The 14,927-nt window shown below is 29.1% G+C and overlaps 1 protein-coding gene across 1 annotated transcript in view; it reads left to right on the top strand.

Moving 5' to 3' along the window:
• Positions 1-1,701: 1,701 nt before the first annotated feature.
• The window catches only part of LOC123302151, a 53,652-nt gene continuing 40,426 nt past the window's right edge, over positions 1,702-14,927 (top strand). Inside the window, exons 1-3 of the mRNA XM_044884962.1 lie at positions 1,702-2,506; positions 3,259-3,503; positions 3,645-3,868. Coding sequence (XP_044740897.1) covers positions 2,430-2,506; positions 3,259-3,503; positions 3,645-3,868 — 546 coding nt within the window. The 5' untranslated portion in view covers positions 1,702-2,429. The remainder of the gene's footprint in view (positions 2,507-3,258; positions 3,504-3,644; positions 3,869-14,927) is intronic.

Below are 14,927 nucleotides of genomic sequence, written 5' to 3'. Positions count from 1 at the left end.
AATTTTGTGTATAAAAAAATATTGTTATTTATATATTTTAAAAAAAACAAATTTAAAGAAATTTTATTTGGGTATGTTTGAAAATTTTAATTCTCGTCCATCTCATAATAATTTTTATTTTATTTTATGTAGTTAAATATATTAAAATTAAAAACTGATTACTGTAAAAATGATTTAACATGGTACAGTAATTTAATTCAATTCCCGCCGGCAACTTCACTTATTAAAACTCAATCTCTTGATTGTCCGTTGTCCGTATCATCACTTCAACTTCATCAGTTAGTTCTGTCGCCTGTGAAATATGAAAATTAATCAAATTACTTATTCAAAAAATAATTATTTATTTTATATAAAAATATTGCGTGGCGATCAAACAGTTATAAAAAGTCAAAGAAATCGTTCTATTTGTCTTTCGTCTAAGCTTGTACATTTTACGACGGGTCACTCTTTTCTTTTTTTAAAAGTACCTAGGTCCTATTTTGATATTCAGTCAGTGGTGATATTGATATTTTAACAGGCCATAAATATAAATATGATATAAATTCAATAATTTTTGTTTATCAAGAAATACAAAACCTCTTTCAATTTTGATAATAATTAATTAATAAAGTATCAAATTTATTTCAAAGAATAGTTAATAGTTAGTTAATAGTTGGAAATGGTTAAGCCAAGTTTAAAATTTAATTCTTAAAAATAAATTTTATAAAAATAGTTGTTTTTGATTTGTGTGTGAATTTGTTGCAAATTGAGTCGCTTATTTCTAAAATTCGCAAGAAAATTTTTATTTCAAAAATATTTTGAATTCTAATTGACTAAGTTTGTAAATTGTAAATAATTTTATAAATTGTTGTTAGTTGTGACAGGAAACTTGATTTTAAAATATTTACCAGAAAAAATAGAAATAAATGGACAATAAAATTTTTTCTATTAGGTATAAATTCATTTGTTTATATTAAACAAATTTTCGAATATTATTTATAATCATAATATCGGAAAATTTTCTTCGATTTTATTTATAAATATGTTTAGAAGGGGATTATTTATTGTGTGTATTCAATATTAGGGTGAAATTATAACAAAAAAAAATTTTCTAACTACAACCCCTCTCTGACAAATTTTCCTATATAAAAACAAACTTGTGAAAATATTAGTTTTTCCTTTAACAACAATGAAAATATATTCATGTTTTTGTTGTTTTAAGTAAACAAGAGAGCACATTTTTCATTTTTCCGTGTATTAATAATTATCGAAAAAACAAAAAAAAAAACGTAATTTTTCCAGGAAAACTTTCGCTGAACAACAAGACGACAACAATCAAAATAATTTGACTTCAATTAAATAAAAAACAAAGTGTGCTCAAAAAATACATCTAAATAGTTCCTAAAAACAAGAAAGCAACACGAAGAACCAACAAGCAACAAAACAAATTTTCATCCATTGTTGAATAAAAATTCGTCAAAACGGATCATAATACGTTATTAAATACAATACAATTAGAACAACAAAATTTTGTTGCAAAATGGTTGGCACAAACGTTCAAACTTAGCCAACAGCAACAATCACAGCAAAATAACACACAAGCAAATAATAGTTCAAATTTTGGTAGTAATAATACAAATTTTGGTGGTGGAGGAGGAGGAGGAAGTGGAGGTGGGGGTGGTGGTGGTGGAGGAGGAGGAGGTGGTGCGTTAAATGTTGGTGGTGGTGTTAATAGTGGTACAACACCCCCAATATCACCTTACACACCAAATAATCAGGGTGGTCTTTTAAATAATAACAACAACAATAATCAAACTGCAAATAACAATACAAATACAAATACAAGTAGTAATAATAACATTAATAACATTAATAATAGTAATAATAATAATAATAATAGTAATAATAATAATAACAATGGTGCATCAAGTGGGACTGCAACAAATTCATCCAATTCAGCCAATACAAGCATTACAAACACGCCTGGAACGACGGATCAACAAAATAATACCGCATTAGACTTACGAGCTACTAATTTTAATGCAACGCCAAATCAACCCCAATCAACAATTAGCACAACCTCAACATCAAACACGTTAAATAATAGTTTAAATTACCAATCAAATGAGCAGCAAAACCATCAAAATACATCAAACACATCAAGAACGAATCTTAACGTTAGTGGAGGAGTTGAACAAAATCAAATTATCAACTTCAAACAAGAACCACCAACCTCGACGACAACGTGCGGTGCGGCTGCTACCAACACCTCAACGATCGGCGGTCTTACGAACAACAATTACAAGACCAACGATCAGAATCAGAATCAGAACCAGAATGCGAGTGGATTCCATTTGAAGACTGAACCGAATGTCACGTGTGATACTGCACAAGTTACAGGTGCAAATACACAACAAGTGCAATCTGCAAATACTATCCAAGACATACCAATGAGTATTGCAGAATCGTTGCGAACGGTTGCCGCTGCCAATACTTCAAATATGTTTAAAATGGAAACGGATTTTTGGTAAGATTACACGTTTCGTGTATACATTACCATACCATACCATAATACCACACACATGCACATACTTGGGTCGTAGCTAAGGGTCATACTCGTAGTCATAGCACATCTGTGAGTTTTTCATTCAATCAAAAGTTAAAATTGTCATGAAATCAACAGTCACCAATTTTTTATTAAATTCCAAATTTGCACGAAAAGTTATCTTCTTATAATCTAGTACCTAATTTACTCATTTATAAAGAAAACTGGGAACTGGATCTCTTCTTGAGAACTTGAGACTTCTTGTAGGATCTCGATCTCGATTATATTCAAACAAGATATTTTTCTAAAACATAATTACACGTAAGGGGTTTTTGACTTCATTTTTTTGACTAAATATTTAACCAAAAACTTGAATGATTAAAAATATTACAATAAAATTATGTTTATTGAGAAAATTTTTGTTAATCATGTCTCATTTTTTCTTTGAAGTGATTTTTCTCGAAGAAATCCTACCGACAACGTTGGATAAACACATTATATTTCCAGTTACGTATTTATAGGAAATTAATCAAAAGATTTAGACGAATTAGAAAATTTTACAATGCATGAGTTAAAATTTGCAAGCAAGAAGAAATAGTAAAACAACATTTTGAGGTAGTGTTTAGCTAAAATTTTTTCGGATTCTGGCTACGACTCTTTTCAAACAAAATAAACAGTGTATGTAGAAAAAATGTATGTTTGGTTTTACAACTTTTTGTGTTATTTGGTTAAAGGACGCAAGGACGTGGTCCTCCACAAAATATGGCACAAAATTTGAGTCAGTCGTCATCCGGTACAAACAATAATCAACAAAATGGAGCACAAAATGGTTCAAATAATTTGAATCATCATGCGTCTAGTGGTGCATTAAGTTTGTCAGGTGGTGGTGCCGGACAAAACACGGCCGCGACTAATCCGAACAGTGCAGGCTTGATGGGTGCACCTCATTCGCCTGCAACGGGTTCAATACATAGTCCGGGTAAGACGGGTCCTCTCATCTCACTCAATTATATGAACACAATTTTTTTTTCTTTTAAGTTGACTTGTTTTTGTTTTTGTTTTCTGAAATCTGATCGATTAAAATTTGATTTCAAAGTAATTGAAATGGAAACTTTTCTAGGTAATCATTCGCAAGCGAGCAGTCAAGGTGGTCATCCTACACATCAAATACTGACCTCAGGTACATTGGCGTTGGCTGCCTCCATGCAACAGAACCATAATTGTGACTCTGTTGCAGCGAATGCATTGGCTCATCATTTGCACCAACAGCAGCAACAAATACAGGGGAATCAGAATTCGCCTGATTCGAAAATGATGACGGAGAAACTTGTTAGTGAATTACAGGTGAGTGATCAATTTTAGTTTGATTTGATTTTTGACCCAAAACATTTATTAACCCAACTAAAAAACCAACCAATTCGATTTTTATTTTTTTCGTCTGATTTTTTTGTGTTCGAGAATGGGGTCTGAAAGCTGACTAAGCTGAATAGGGTGGAGTGCTTTTTTATTCCAGGAGCGTTTTGTTTTTTTTTTTTTTTTTTGTATATGTAATTTGTTGAATATGTACTCAGTTTTAAACCCTTTGTTTCACGCTGCTCAATTTTTTTTGGAAACCATAATTTTAACCACACCAATAGTTAGCGCAACAAGCTGCAGTGCTAAGTGCTGCAATTACGCAGCAACAGAATCAATTGAATAACCAACACCAAAATATGAATCAACAGCCAAATAGTGGAAATGCAATGCCACAAACTGGCAATGTTGGTCCCCATCAAACCAATGCTGGTCTCTCAAACAGTCGCTGTAATTCAACAAATTCAGCGCACAATATGAATTTGCTGGGATCACCTCCTGGTGTCGGCTCACCGAACACGGCGGCTTCAAACACCGCGGCAGCGTTACAAGCTGCCATTTCTGGATTATCTGGCATTAATGCAGCTGGTTTAACTGGAATCAATGCAGCGGCTGCGCTCAGTGCGGCGCTTCAACAGCAACAACAACTTCAACAATTTGCTGGATTCGGGGCCAATGGAGGATTTGGCCTCAGGTTAGATTTTTCTCTCGTTATTTAAAAAACAATTTCAATCCATTCGATCCATTTTTGTATGCTGAATTTGTTGTCAATTCAAATTGCAGTCCCACCGGACAAGGACTGAATCCATCAGGGAACACAGGGGTGGTTGGTCAAAGTAACCAAAACCCTTTAGCCGCTGGTGGGAACAGCAACAGCAATCAAGGCAGTCAGAGCAGTCAAGGTGGCTTCAGTGCAATGTCGGCGGCGATTAACGAGCGTACTCTCGAAGAGTGCTGGTCGACTCTACAACGTGTGAGTTGGCACCTTTTTCGATGTGTACAGTATCTTTCAAATAGGGGAAACACAATTTTTAGGGTTTTTTTTATGTTTTCTTTGTTTTTAATTTAAAATTAATTTTCACTGATCAAATTTTCGTTTGTGTTAATTTATTTCGTCTGTTTTTTCTCAATTTGTTGTTTTTGTGATTTTTCTGCATGGTGAATTTTTTTTGTTTGTGTTTTAACTCTCTTCAAGTATATTTTTGGTTGTACATTTTTTTAATCGAATTTCCCAAAGAAAATTCGTTCTTTACAACATGAAATTGGGAATATCCTCAATTAGGATATTTACGATTTATTTACTAACAATTTTTCCAAGGGAATTCGTTCAACGATTTTTTTTTGGTTATATTTTGTTTTTTGTTTTTTTTATTGAATTTTTTTTTCAAAATGGTCTGAAATCCCAATGATAGCAATTTAGAAATTTATTTGGGGTATTGGCATATAATTTATTTATATAATTAGTCTAAAATACAAGTTGTACATACTTGTGAGTGAGGCTTGTATAACTAAGGTAAGTTTTTGCGATATTTTCTGGCCTGAGTCACTAATATTTATTACTAACCAAAAATCCATAAAATTTTATTATTAACGTAGATTGCATATAGGTCTTCAAGTGTACAGTTTTTACAGTTTTTCAAACATTTTTACTTCTTTTTTTAAACAATGGACGTTTTTTTTTTTTCAATTATGCAAATTTGAAATGCACCCTTAGATGTTCTCACTACCAACTACCGAACTACCTTTGTGAGAACTATAATATTCAAAAATTTTTTTACTTCGTAAAATGACACCGTATGTAAATTTTAATGAAAACGGAAACAATAAACTATCTGAGTATAATTTCTTTAAACAAATTTTTTGTTTCTTTAAAAAAAAAATATATAATAATTTATTCGTGTTGGAATAAATAAAACTTGCAACCACCAATCAACCCCCTTATTTTAAAATTAACCTATAATTTTCATTTTTCGAAATCGACACCACGTGTGTTAGACTTTAAAAGAAAATATACATGATTTTCGTAATAATGTTCGCATGTCTAAGTGAAATTTTCATTTTTCAACTTGAGCAATCAACGAACCATTAAAAGGAAATCATTTTTCGTTCGTAGGTTTTTTTTTCAATTCAACTAAATTTTTTTTCTCATTCTCTAGACAGTAATAATTTTCTCAATTTTTCAATTAAATTTTCTATATTTTCCTATTCTTTATCAGTATTTTTTACTCAAACCTAATTAAAGGTAATTCAACTTTTATTCGAATTTTTTTGATATTTTTAGGATATTACTAAAATTAAGGTTATATTAACTTTAACTTTAAAATTTACCATAATTTAATTTATAAGTGAGTAAAATGATCAAAATAGATGGAAATTGCTTACGAGAAAAGCTTAAGCCAAGTATTTTGACAAGCAAATCAGTCGAAAACTCATTAACTAAAAATGTTTTGCTTATCCCTCGAAGTTCGAGTTATCAAGATTCCACCGTGTATAAATTCATTTTTTGACTTTGATACTTTTGTTATCCACCCACAGGTTTTCTCAAGAACAGACCTACTATTAGCTACAAATGAACTCACAATATTGACAGATGTGTTACGTAATTAAAATTATCCAAAAAAAAAAATTAATTAAATCATGAAAGAAAAAAAAATCTCTTGAATGAGTCGAGGTGCTAGAAATTATTTATTCAAAAAATCCGTTGTAAATCGTTAATTGAAAAAAAAAATTATATATATATATATATATTCACATAACCGTTCCACATATGGTAAACAGTGAGTTGAGTTGCGTCTCATAAAAGAGTTACAAAAAAAAATTATTTTGTTACCTTAAATAAATACTTAAGCTATGACTAAACTAATTTTTAAACAATAACATTTGTATATGGGAACCCCTTTACTTATTTCATTTCATATTTAGAAGAAAAAAAAATTACGCATAAATTAAAATCTCGTTTATTAATATTCAAAACACCAGAAAAAAATACTCCTGTTTTTTTTTTGGTAGCAAAAAAAATTTTTAGGATCATTTTAAAACAATTATTCATGTACAACTGCCTTAAATAAACAAATCGGTTAGAAATGAATATTAAATGAACCCCCAGGAAGTAATGTTCTTGTATCCTTTACAAGTTTTACTCATTTTGTACTTTTCATGTGGGGTTTGTTCACTGAACATCTCACTGAATCTTTTCATTTTTTAGAAATTTCAGAAATTTTTGATTCAAAAGTGCTTTTATACGTAGGAAAAGTTTGAATATCTTCGAAATTTGAAGAAATCAGCATTTAAATTTTTGCAAACGAATTCTAAATCGAACAATATCCAAGCTGGTGCAATGCTACAATTTTCCACAAGCTATTTTTGATCATTTTTTCTCTCAATTTAAATCAAAGTTTTCAGAAAAAAATTTTTTGGGAATCTTTCTGTTCTTTGATTTTTTGTTAGGAATTACATTTGAGTAGTGTTTTTCTAGTTTCATTTCCACGTTTCGCTATCTTGAAAACTAAATGTCCTATGATCCCGAGGGAGACGTAGGACCTCTAAATAAGACTAAAATACTAATAGAAAAAATTGATTACAAATTTCCTTAAAATGTTTTCAAAATCTTCTTTAAAATTCTCTCAGAACGTTTTCGATCTTGGAAAATATCTCAAACTAATACATATTAAATTTTCATCGACTTTCAACAAAATTAATAATACTTATAAGTAATTTTTTCTTGAATCAAGTATATTTTTTCTTAAAATAAGAATACAAATGAAAGAAAAAAATTATCTCAGTTTTAGAGTAAATTTATTTGTGGCAAGAAATTTCCATTTTTGTTGTTCAATATTCTCCATTTAAGTGTGTAAGCATATGAAAGTTAAAAAGTAGTTTATTAAATAAAAAGCTTTTGCTGACTCATAAAAAAGCGGTCCATATATGAATTTATTTAATTATTTAAATCGCTTTTGTATTCTTACAAAGGGATGAGAATATATTTAAGGGATGGGGTTCAACATGGTCTTATCAAACTATATTTTGTCTTATAAAAATACGTTTATTAGTTATAAAACCATTCTTCGAAGATATTTTTTATTAGGCGCCAATTTAAAAATACAAATTTAGTCGTGGATACAAATACCACAAGGAACCAGCTGGGAACCTATCTATTTTACAAATTTGAATTTTGAGTAGACTTCTAAGACAATCACTGATTAGTTTTATATTTGCAAATAAATTACAATTTTTTTTATAAATATCAATGACGAAGCTAAAAATTAAAAAATTCACCTTAATCAAAATTCAATTTAAAAAAAATTGATCTATTGTATGCAAATTTAAGTAAATAAAATGTGCATAAAAAAATTGTTAAAAGTATCTGATGATAATATTTTCCAAGTAAAAAAATAAATTTATTAGACAAAAAATAAAAAGCGACTTTTTAAATTGTTTGAAAAAGTGATAACAAACAACAAGTTAAGCTAATTTATAAATTAAAAACCACTTTTAAAACCAATCACTTGTTGAATGTGAAAAGGGTTTTTCTTTTTTTTTTTTGTTGGAAAAAATATAAAAAATTCACACATACACTTATACACACATTCACACGTACATCCACACCGGAATCGAGAAAAATTGTGAAAAGAAAACAAAGAAAAAATGTGAACAGATTTTTTTTAACAACCAGTGTGGTATTTTTTTCTATCATAGAGTTATAAGAAGTATAGATGAATGTTATAGATGAAAATATTTTCAAGTCATATCTAGAAACATATTTTTTTCGTTTCACTTCCATTTTTCTTCTTAGCATTCTAAAACATTCTGTCGTTTTTTTCCAAATAGTTAAATAGTTTGAAGCCAATCTTGAAAATTCAAGAACTATTTCGATAATTTCAAAGTTTTTATCAATATCACATAAATTTAAATTCACTTTAAAGGATCAGGTATTTTTCTATTTGAGTAGTTATAAAAAATTCAAGAACTTTCTCGACTCTATTTTGTATATATTTTAAAACGTTTCTCCCAAACTTCTCTAACTCTAAAAAGAAGTATTTTTTCCTACTCAAAAGTCAAATCAAACTTTCTTACAATCAATGATAGAGCAAGTCCTATCATTCATCAACCGTGATTTGAAACAGTGAATAGTTCTTGAAAAAAGTCATTGATTTCGTGGATCCATACCGTAGTTCTTTTTCTGAAACTACCTGTTCAAAAGATACAAGTAACGAACGGCTTGTTAAAATTAGGTTTCATTCAATATTACAAACTTTAGGCAGAATTTTTTGTACCTTTATATTTGTAATGATAATAAAAAAAGCATCTATTAAAACTCGTACATCTATGGTTTTAGAAGATAATACATTATACCCTATGCTAGTATAGTAGGTAACACATACAGTACAGCAATACAGTACACTAGGGTACTACGTGTATCTGTGTACTGTGTAGTATACTATGCTGTGTACAGTGACTATATCTACTACACAGTGGCGAATTTAGGCGTTCAGCAAAGGAAAAACTCTCCTAACAGAAGAATTCCACAGCCCTTTTAGAAGAATCAAATTTTTTTATACCATGTATATATGTAAAATAAATCAAGGTATATTAAGTTTAGTCCCAAGTTAGGGTATAGGTGTACATAAAATCACCTAATTAGTCCATTTCCGTTTGTTTGCCCGTCTGTAAACATGAGAACTCAAAAACGAAAAATGATATCTAGTTGAAATTTGTATAGCCTGCTTAGGATGTAAAAAGTGAGGCCGAGCTCGTAAATGAGCAACCTAGGTGAAAGTCTTAGGTCCGTAGGATCCATATTGCAAACTATTAGATATAAAACAAAACTTTAATAATAAAAAATGTTCCATATAAAAAAATAAACAACTTTTGTTTGAAACATTCTTTCCTAAAAATCACTGTTTACTCGTGAGGGCACAAATTAGCTTAGAAACATTATATAGTATGCAGTACATTATTATGTATGTGTTTGTTTATGTTTTTTTACTTACATGACAAACAAAAATCGCATTATAATAAAAAGCATCTTTCACTTTATCGATGAAGTTGTATTTATGACAATTATTTTTAAAACTCGCCACTGGTATTACAGTAGTACATTCACAAATGATATAGACAACTCTAATTTGTATTTGTATAAAAAAAAAAACGAATTAAAAATACTTAATTTGTAAAATAAAAATAAAAATAATAAAAAAAACTCATTCTCAGAGCTACTCAGAGGTGGTGGTAAAATCCTTTTGTAAAAAATTTTATAAAAGAATAACTTTTTTATTATTTAACAAAAACATTACTCTTCGTATTCTTTTAAAAAGTTTTTGGTTTGTTACAAACTTCCGTCATTACATAATCTTGGTTAGATTCTTATCTTGTGAGATAACATGTATCAAAAATTTGTTTTTTTTTTTGTTTTTCAATTCAATAGCCATCATTTATTATGTGTTTAATTGTTTAAATAAACAAAAGATTTATGCCCTCATGATTTTAATCTTAAAAAAATCTAATAATTTGGTCATATTTTATTCTTTAATTTGACCACGTTTCCCATATTTAATTAATTCTAAATTAGATACTAGCATTTTATGCATTACTAGATGGAAAGAGAGGTGACATGTTCCTTATCGCACGTTATAATTTGTTTGCTGGTTGGGAGGTAAAACCAAAAAATGTACAATAATTTAAAACGACCCCAAAATCCGCCCATGTGTTACCTACGAAACTAAAACTTGATAAAAATAATTGTAGTTCATTTGTAAATATAAAAATTTTCTCACAAAGTAATCACTTGATTGTCTAAGAAGTTTACTTGAGATTCAACTATGAAAGATAGGTAGGCCCCCAGCTTGTTACTTGTGGCATTCCAAATCAAAGATCTTTCCCAATTTACCAATCAAATCTTATTCGAAGATAATTTTTTCATCAAAAAATAATTATTTTCCGATTTATCTTGATATCTAATAAACGATATTTATATAAGACAAAATTTAGTGTTTGAAAAGTTAAAAAGTACATAATTATTATGGAAGTTTTGTGATGTCGTGGTCACGTACTTTAAAAAGAATGATTCTGTTTCGAGTTAGAGTAGCCAATTGTCATACAGACACATTATTTCAATCGTACTAAATTCAATTACACCAACTTTTTTTTTTAAATATTTGTGTAATTTAGGGACCACTAATCTTATTAACTCGTGTTTATTGGAAAAACTTTTTTAAGTACTTTCATTTGCTTTTTTCTGAACGCATATATCGAACTTTTTTATATGATGCTTGTTTTTATGCATTCAAGTTTTATTTCAAGACGAATATTCTTGAAACCTTTTTTGTATTCAATTTCCAAGTTTTTTTAACGGTGTACTCATAAGAAAAATTCCAAATTCGAAAAAAGTTTTCTATTCTTGATTTCTTGTTTCATCTCAGCTAGGGACGAATTCAGACGATATTTTAAAGGATATTGAGACACAATTAGTTAGCTATTGAACAAAGTTCAAAGTTCAAATGTAGATAATTTTAAAACAGCATTAATATTTAAAATAAGTTGACAATAAATTTTCCCAATTGAATAATTACATTTTCCATCAAAATCATGATAAACTATGTGGAAAATGCATTAAAAATATTATCATTTTACGTAGTAATTTTCAATTTTCCATTTTAAAACCACTTAGTGAAGAATACTTAATTAGTGAAATTTATAAATGTAAATGTATCGACCCAAACCCAACTGGACTGGACTGATGTCTTTTCAATCAAACTGTATTTATTGAAATAGTAACGAACCCTCTATATGCTTGTATTTGATCACGCTTCATCGATTTCAATTTGTTTTTCCATTTTTTTTTTCTCTCAAATATCATTTATTTAGGAAAGAATAAGAAAATCAAATGAAATGAGATAGACACGTAATTGGTGGAAAGGAAACTGTTTTAAAATTGTTGGATTCACACCCTATTTTAGTCCGTTTCCGGTTAATAATGTTTCCCCTATCTTATTTTTTGAATAAAAGCTTAATACTTATATAATACTTAGCTACCAGTTCGAATCTTTAATTGCACTCAAATTATATACGAAATGGAAAATTAATCGATATTTTCGGTGATTTTAAAATAATTATTATGGGAAAAAAATTCATTTTATTACATACAGAGAGAAAAATTCAAAATTTTCTTATTAGTCGTGTTCTAGAAAAATTAATTTCCTTTCAAATGAACCAATCGGGATGGAAAACACATCCATGCATCTTTGCCTGCGTTCAGTTTGTTGTATTTTATTATTGGAATTTTCTTTAATTTTCTTAAAAGTTGAAATGTAAGAAAAATACAAAATTTTACGGAAAATTTTAAAGCAAATTATTTTTGAACAGAACCTGGTAGGCAACTTTACTCAAAGTGAATATACGGATAAGGATATACATATTTTCCAGTCCCCACAGATTTTCAATGATTTTTTCTTAAAAATTTGCATGAAAATTTACATACCTGAGATGTAATTTTAACGACATATTTTTTGAGTAAATCACCCATACTACCCATAAAAAATTTCGAGCTTTTAAATTAAACATTCTCGAATGCCAAATATAGCGAGTTCAAATCCCCTACAAAATTAATTTCAAATAGGCTTTCACCCCGAAATGAAAATTTAAAATATTAGATTCAATGAACGTCCTAAATATCGATGAAAGGAAATATTACAGAAAGAAAATTTGTTGATTGTATCCCTAGCTTTAGAGTGTCATTTCACAGTTCACAGTTCACAGTTTTCCATATATTAGAAAAATGATTTTCTTGTGTTGATTGCTCATTTCAAGTAGGTGTTAAGAGAAACGAATTATATTACGAATTAGGTCGAATGAAAATGTGAGTTTTTTCTTAAATTGTAAGTTGTTGATAATTATAAGTCAATGGCATGATTTTTGATGAGGTATGAGAGTGGGTGTTTGGTAAATGATGGTGTGTTTTCTAGATTTCTTGATGGGGTGTTGTAATATGTTCAGCACCCAATGACACCCAACACACCCATCACACTCGACACTCGAATAAATCATAGAATGTATGTTGATTTAGTAAAAAAAAAAATATATTTTTTTCAGTCAATGAACCCAAACTAAAGTATAAAAGAATTATTTGCTTAAAAAAAAAACAAGGATTTTTTAATAAACATTGCATATAACATCGAATATTAAAATATATCGGTGCAGTGCGTTCATATTGAACAAAGATAGATATATACTTAAGACATGCATTAAGTCATATGTTCTCTTTCTTGTTGACACTAAGTTTACTTGCACAGCACACTGAATTCTTTCAAATACACATTTCGTAAAAAGAGTAGGAGTTTTCAGTTGAAATTATACGTACACTTACTATAAAAACACATGGATCAAGTGGGGAAGTGCTGTAAAGGGCTGCAAAATATCACACAACATATTGGGCTAATGCGGGGGTGAAGTGGAGTACTTATGCAACGCATACACATGCATGTATATGTGAGATGTATAAACGGGGTTTTATACTTATATTATATTATATTCGTTATATATTCAGTATTAAGTCCGTAAATGCAGCCGAGTCGAGGCAGCCGAATAAAACAACATGCTAAGCTAAGCTAAGTAAGTTAAGCTATGTAGTTACATACTACATACTACATAGTACTGAGCTGTCCTAGTCAATAGTCATGCGCAATATAAATTTACTTGGCTTAGGTCAGTGTATACAATTTTTTATTTTTTTTTATATTTATTAAAAAATAAATATAAAAAAAATAAATATAAAAATTGAAATTTATTTTTTATACATGCGACTTGGAGTACGTTACGTATCTACTAACATTGAATCGTGCTCGCTCACACATAAGTGAATGCGCGCCACGCCGCGTTCGCGCTGCTTTCAATTTGAATTATTCAAAATTTATTTTCAAAAATTTGCAAGTTAAATTTTATTGTAAGTTCATATGCCTCATTTAATTTTAATCAACTGTTTTTGGTTAGAGAGCCGGTAGTCGCAACGCGTACAAAAACTATCAAAACAGGTTCAAATCAAAATTTCAAGTTTTTCAATAAAATTGAAATATTTAGGAATGCCAAATAAATTTTTGAATAGCACGTTCTTTGATTATGGCTTATTTTTAAGACCCACATTTTATTATTCAATAAAATTAATTCATGTCGGTGAAAATCAAGATAATCACTAATTTTTTATTTCTTCAGATTCAGAGGCTCATTTTTCTTTACATACATTATTAGGTTCAATATGAATTTATTTTTAATTTGTTTGCTAAAATTGTCTAATGTCACGATCATTTCTCTAAAATGTGGAAGCGCAAGGAATATTAAAAGATATCCTTTTTTACACGTAAAGTATCATAATGTATGACTTCCTTGCGTTTCCACCATAAATATTTATATTTTATACAACGAGTAATTTTATGTTCCGAGATAAATATCACTTTGAGGTATTTTGATGACTTCTATTTTAAAAATCGAAGCCCGGGCATTAAAAGACTAGTTTTGGAAAAAGCTGTTCAAATTTGGATACCTTCCTTCGTTTTTCTTTATAATCTTTTTGCAACGAAACTCGTGACGGTACAAATTTAAATAATCACCAGCTCTTTATCAATTCATTTACTATTTACAAATAAAAAAAATAATGTCACCCCTAAAAAAAAAAGTGTCCCCCTAATATTTACCTTTGGTATTAACCAATGATTATCGGTACCACCCTACAATTTGAACACCCTTAACTTTAATCGTTTTACCAAATTTAACTCATTTTTTATGCAGTTCCATTCAGATTTCACACCCCCAAAATTTACCTAAAAAAAAAAACTACATGTATTGTTAAACAACCCCTAAAATAATTGACACCCTTCATATCGATACGTAAATAAAAAAAAAGAAATTAATAATCACCATGTCGGATTAATACAAATAAAAAATATGAAAAAAAAAAAATGTTTTTTTATAAATATAAATATGAAATTTTATTTTTAAAAGCATGAAGGCCAGTTTGTGGGGCTTGCGCGAGTTTAAAAAACCCAACAAGGTTATAAAAAAA

This window comes from Chrysoperla carnea, chromosome X, assembly GCF_905475395.1.
Source record: "Chrysoperla carnea chromosome X, inChrCarn1.1, whole genome shotgun sequence".
Taxonomy (NCBI): domain Eukaryota; kingdom Metazoa; phylum Arthropoda; class Insecta; order Neuroptera; family Chrysopidae; genus Chrysoperla; species Chrysoperla carnea.
This window is presented reverse-complemented; position numbering and strand designations above follow the sequence as displayed.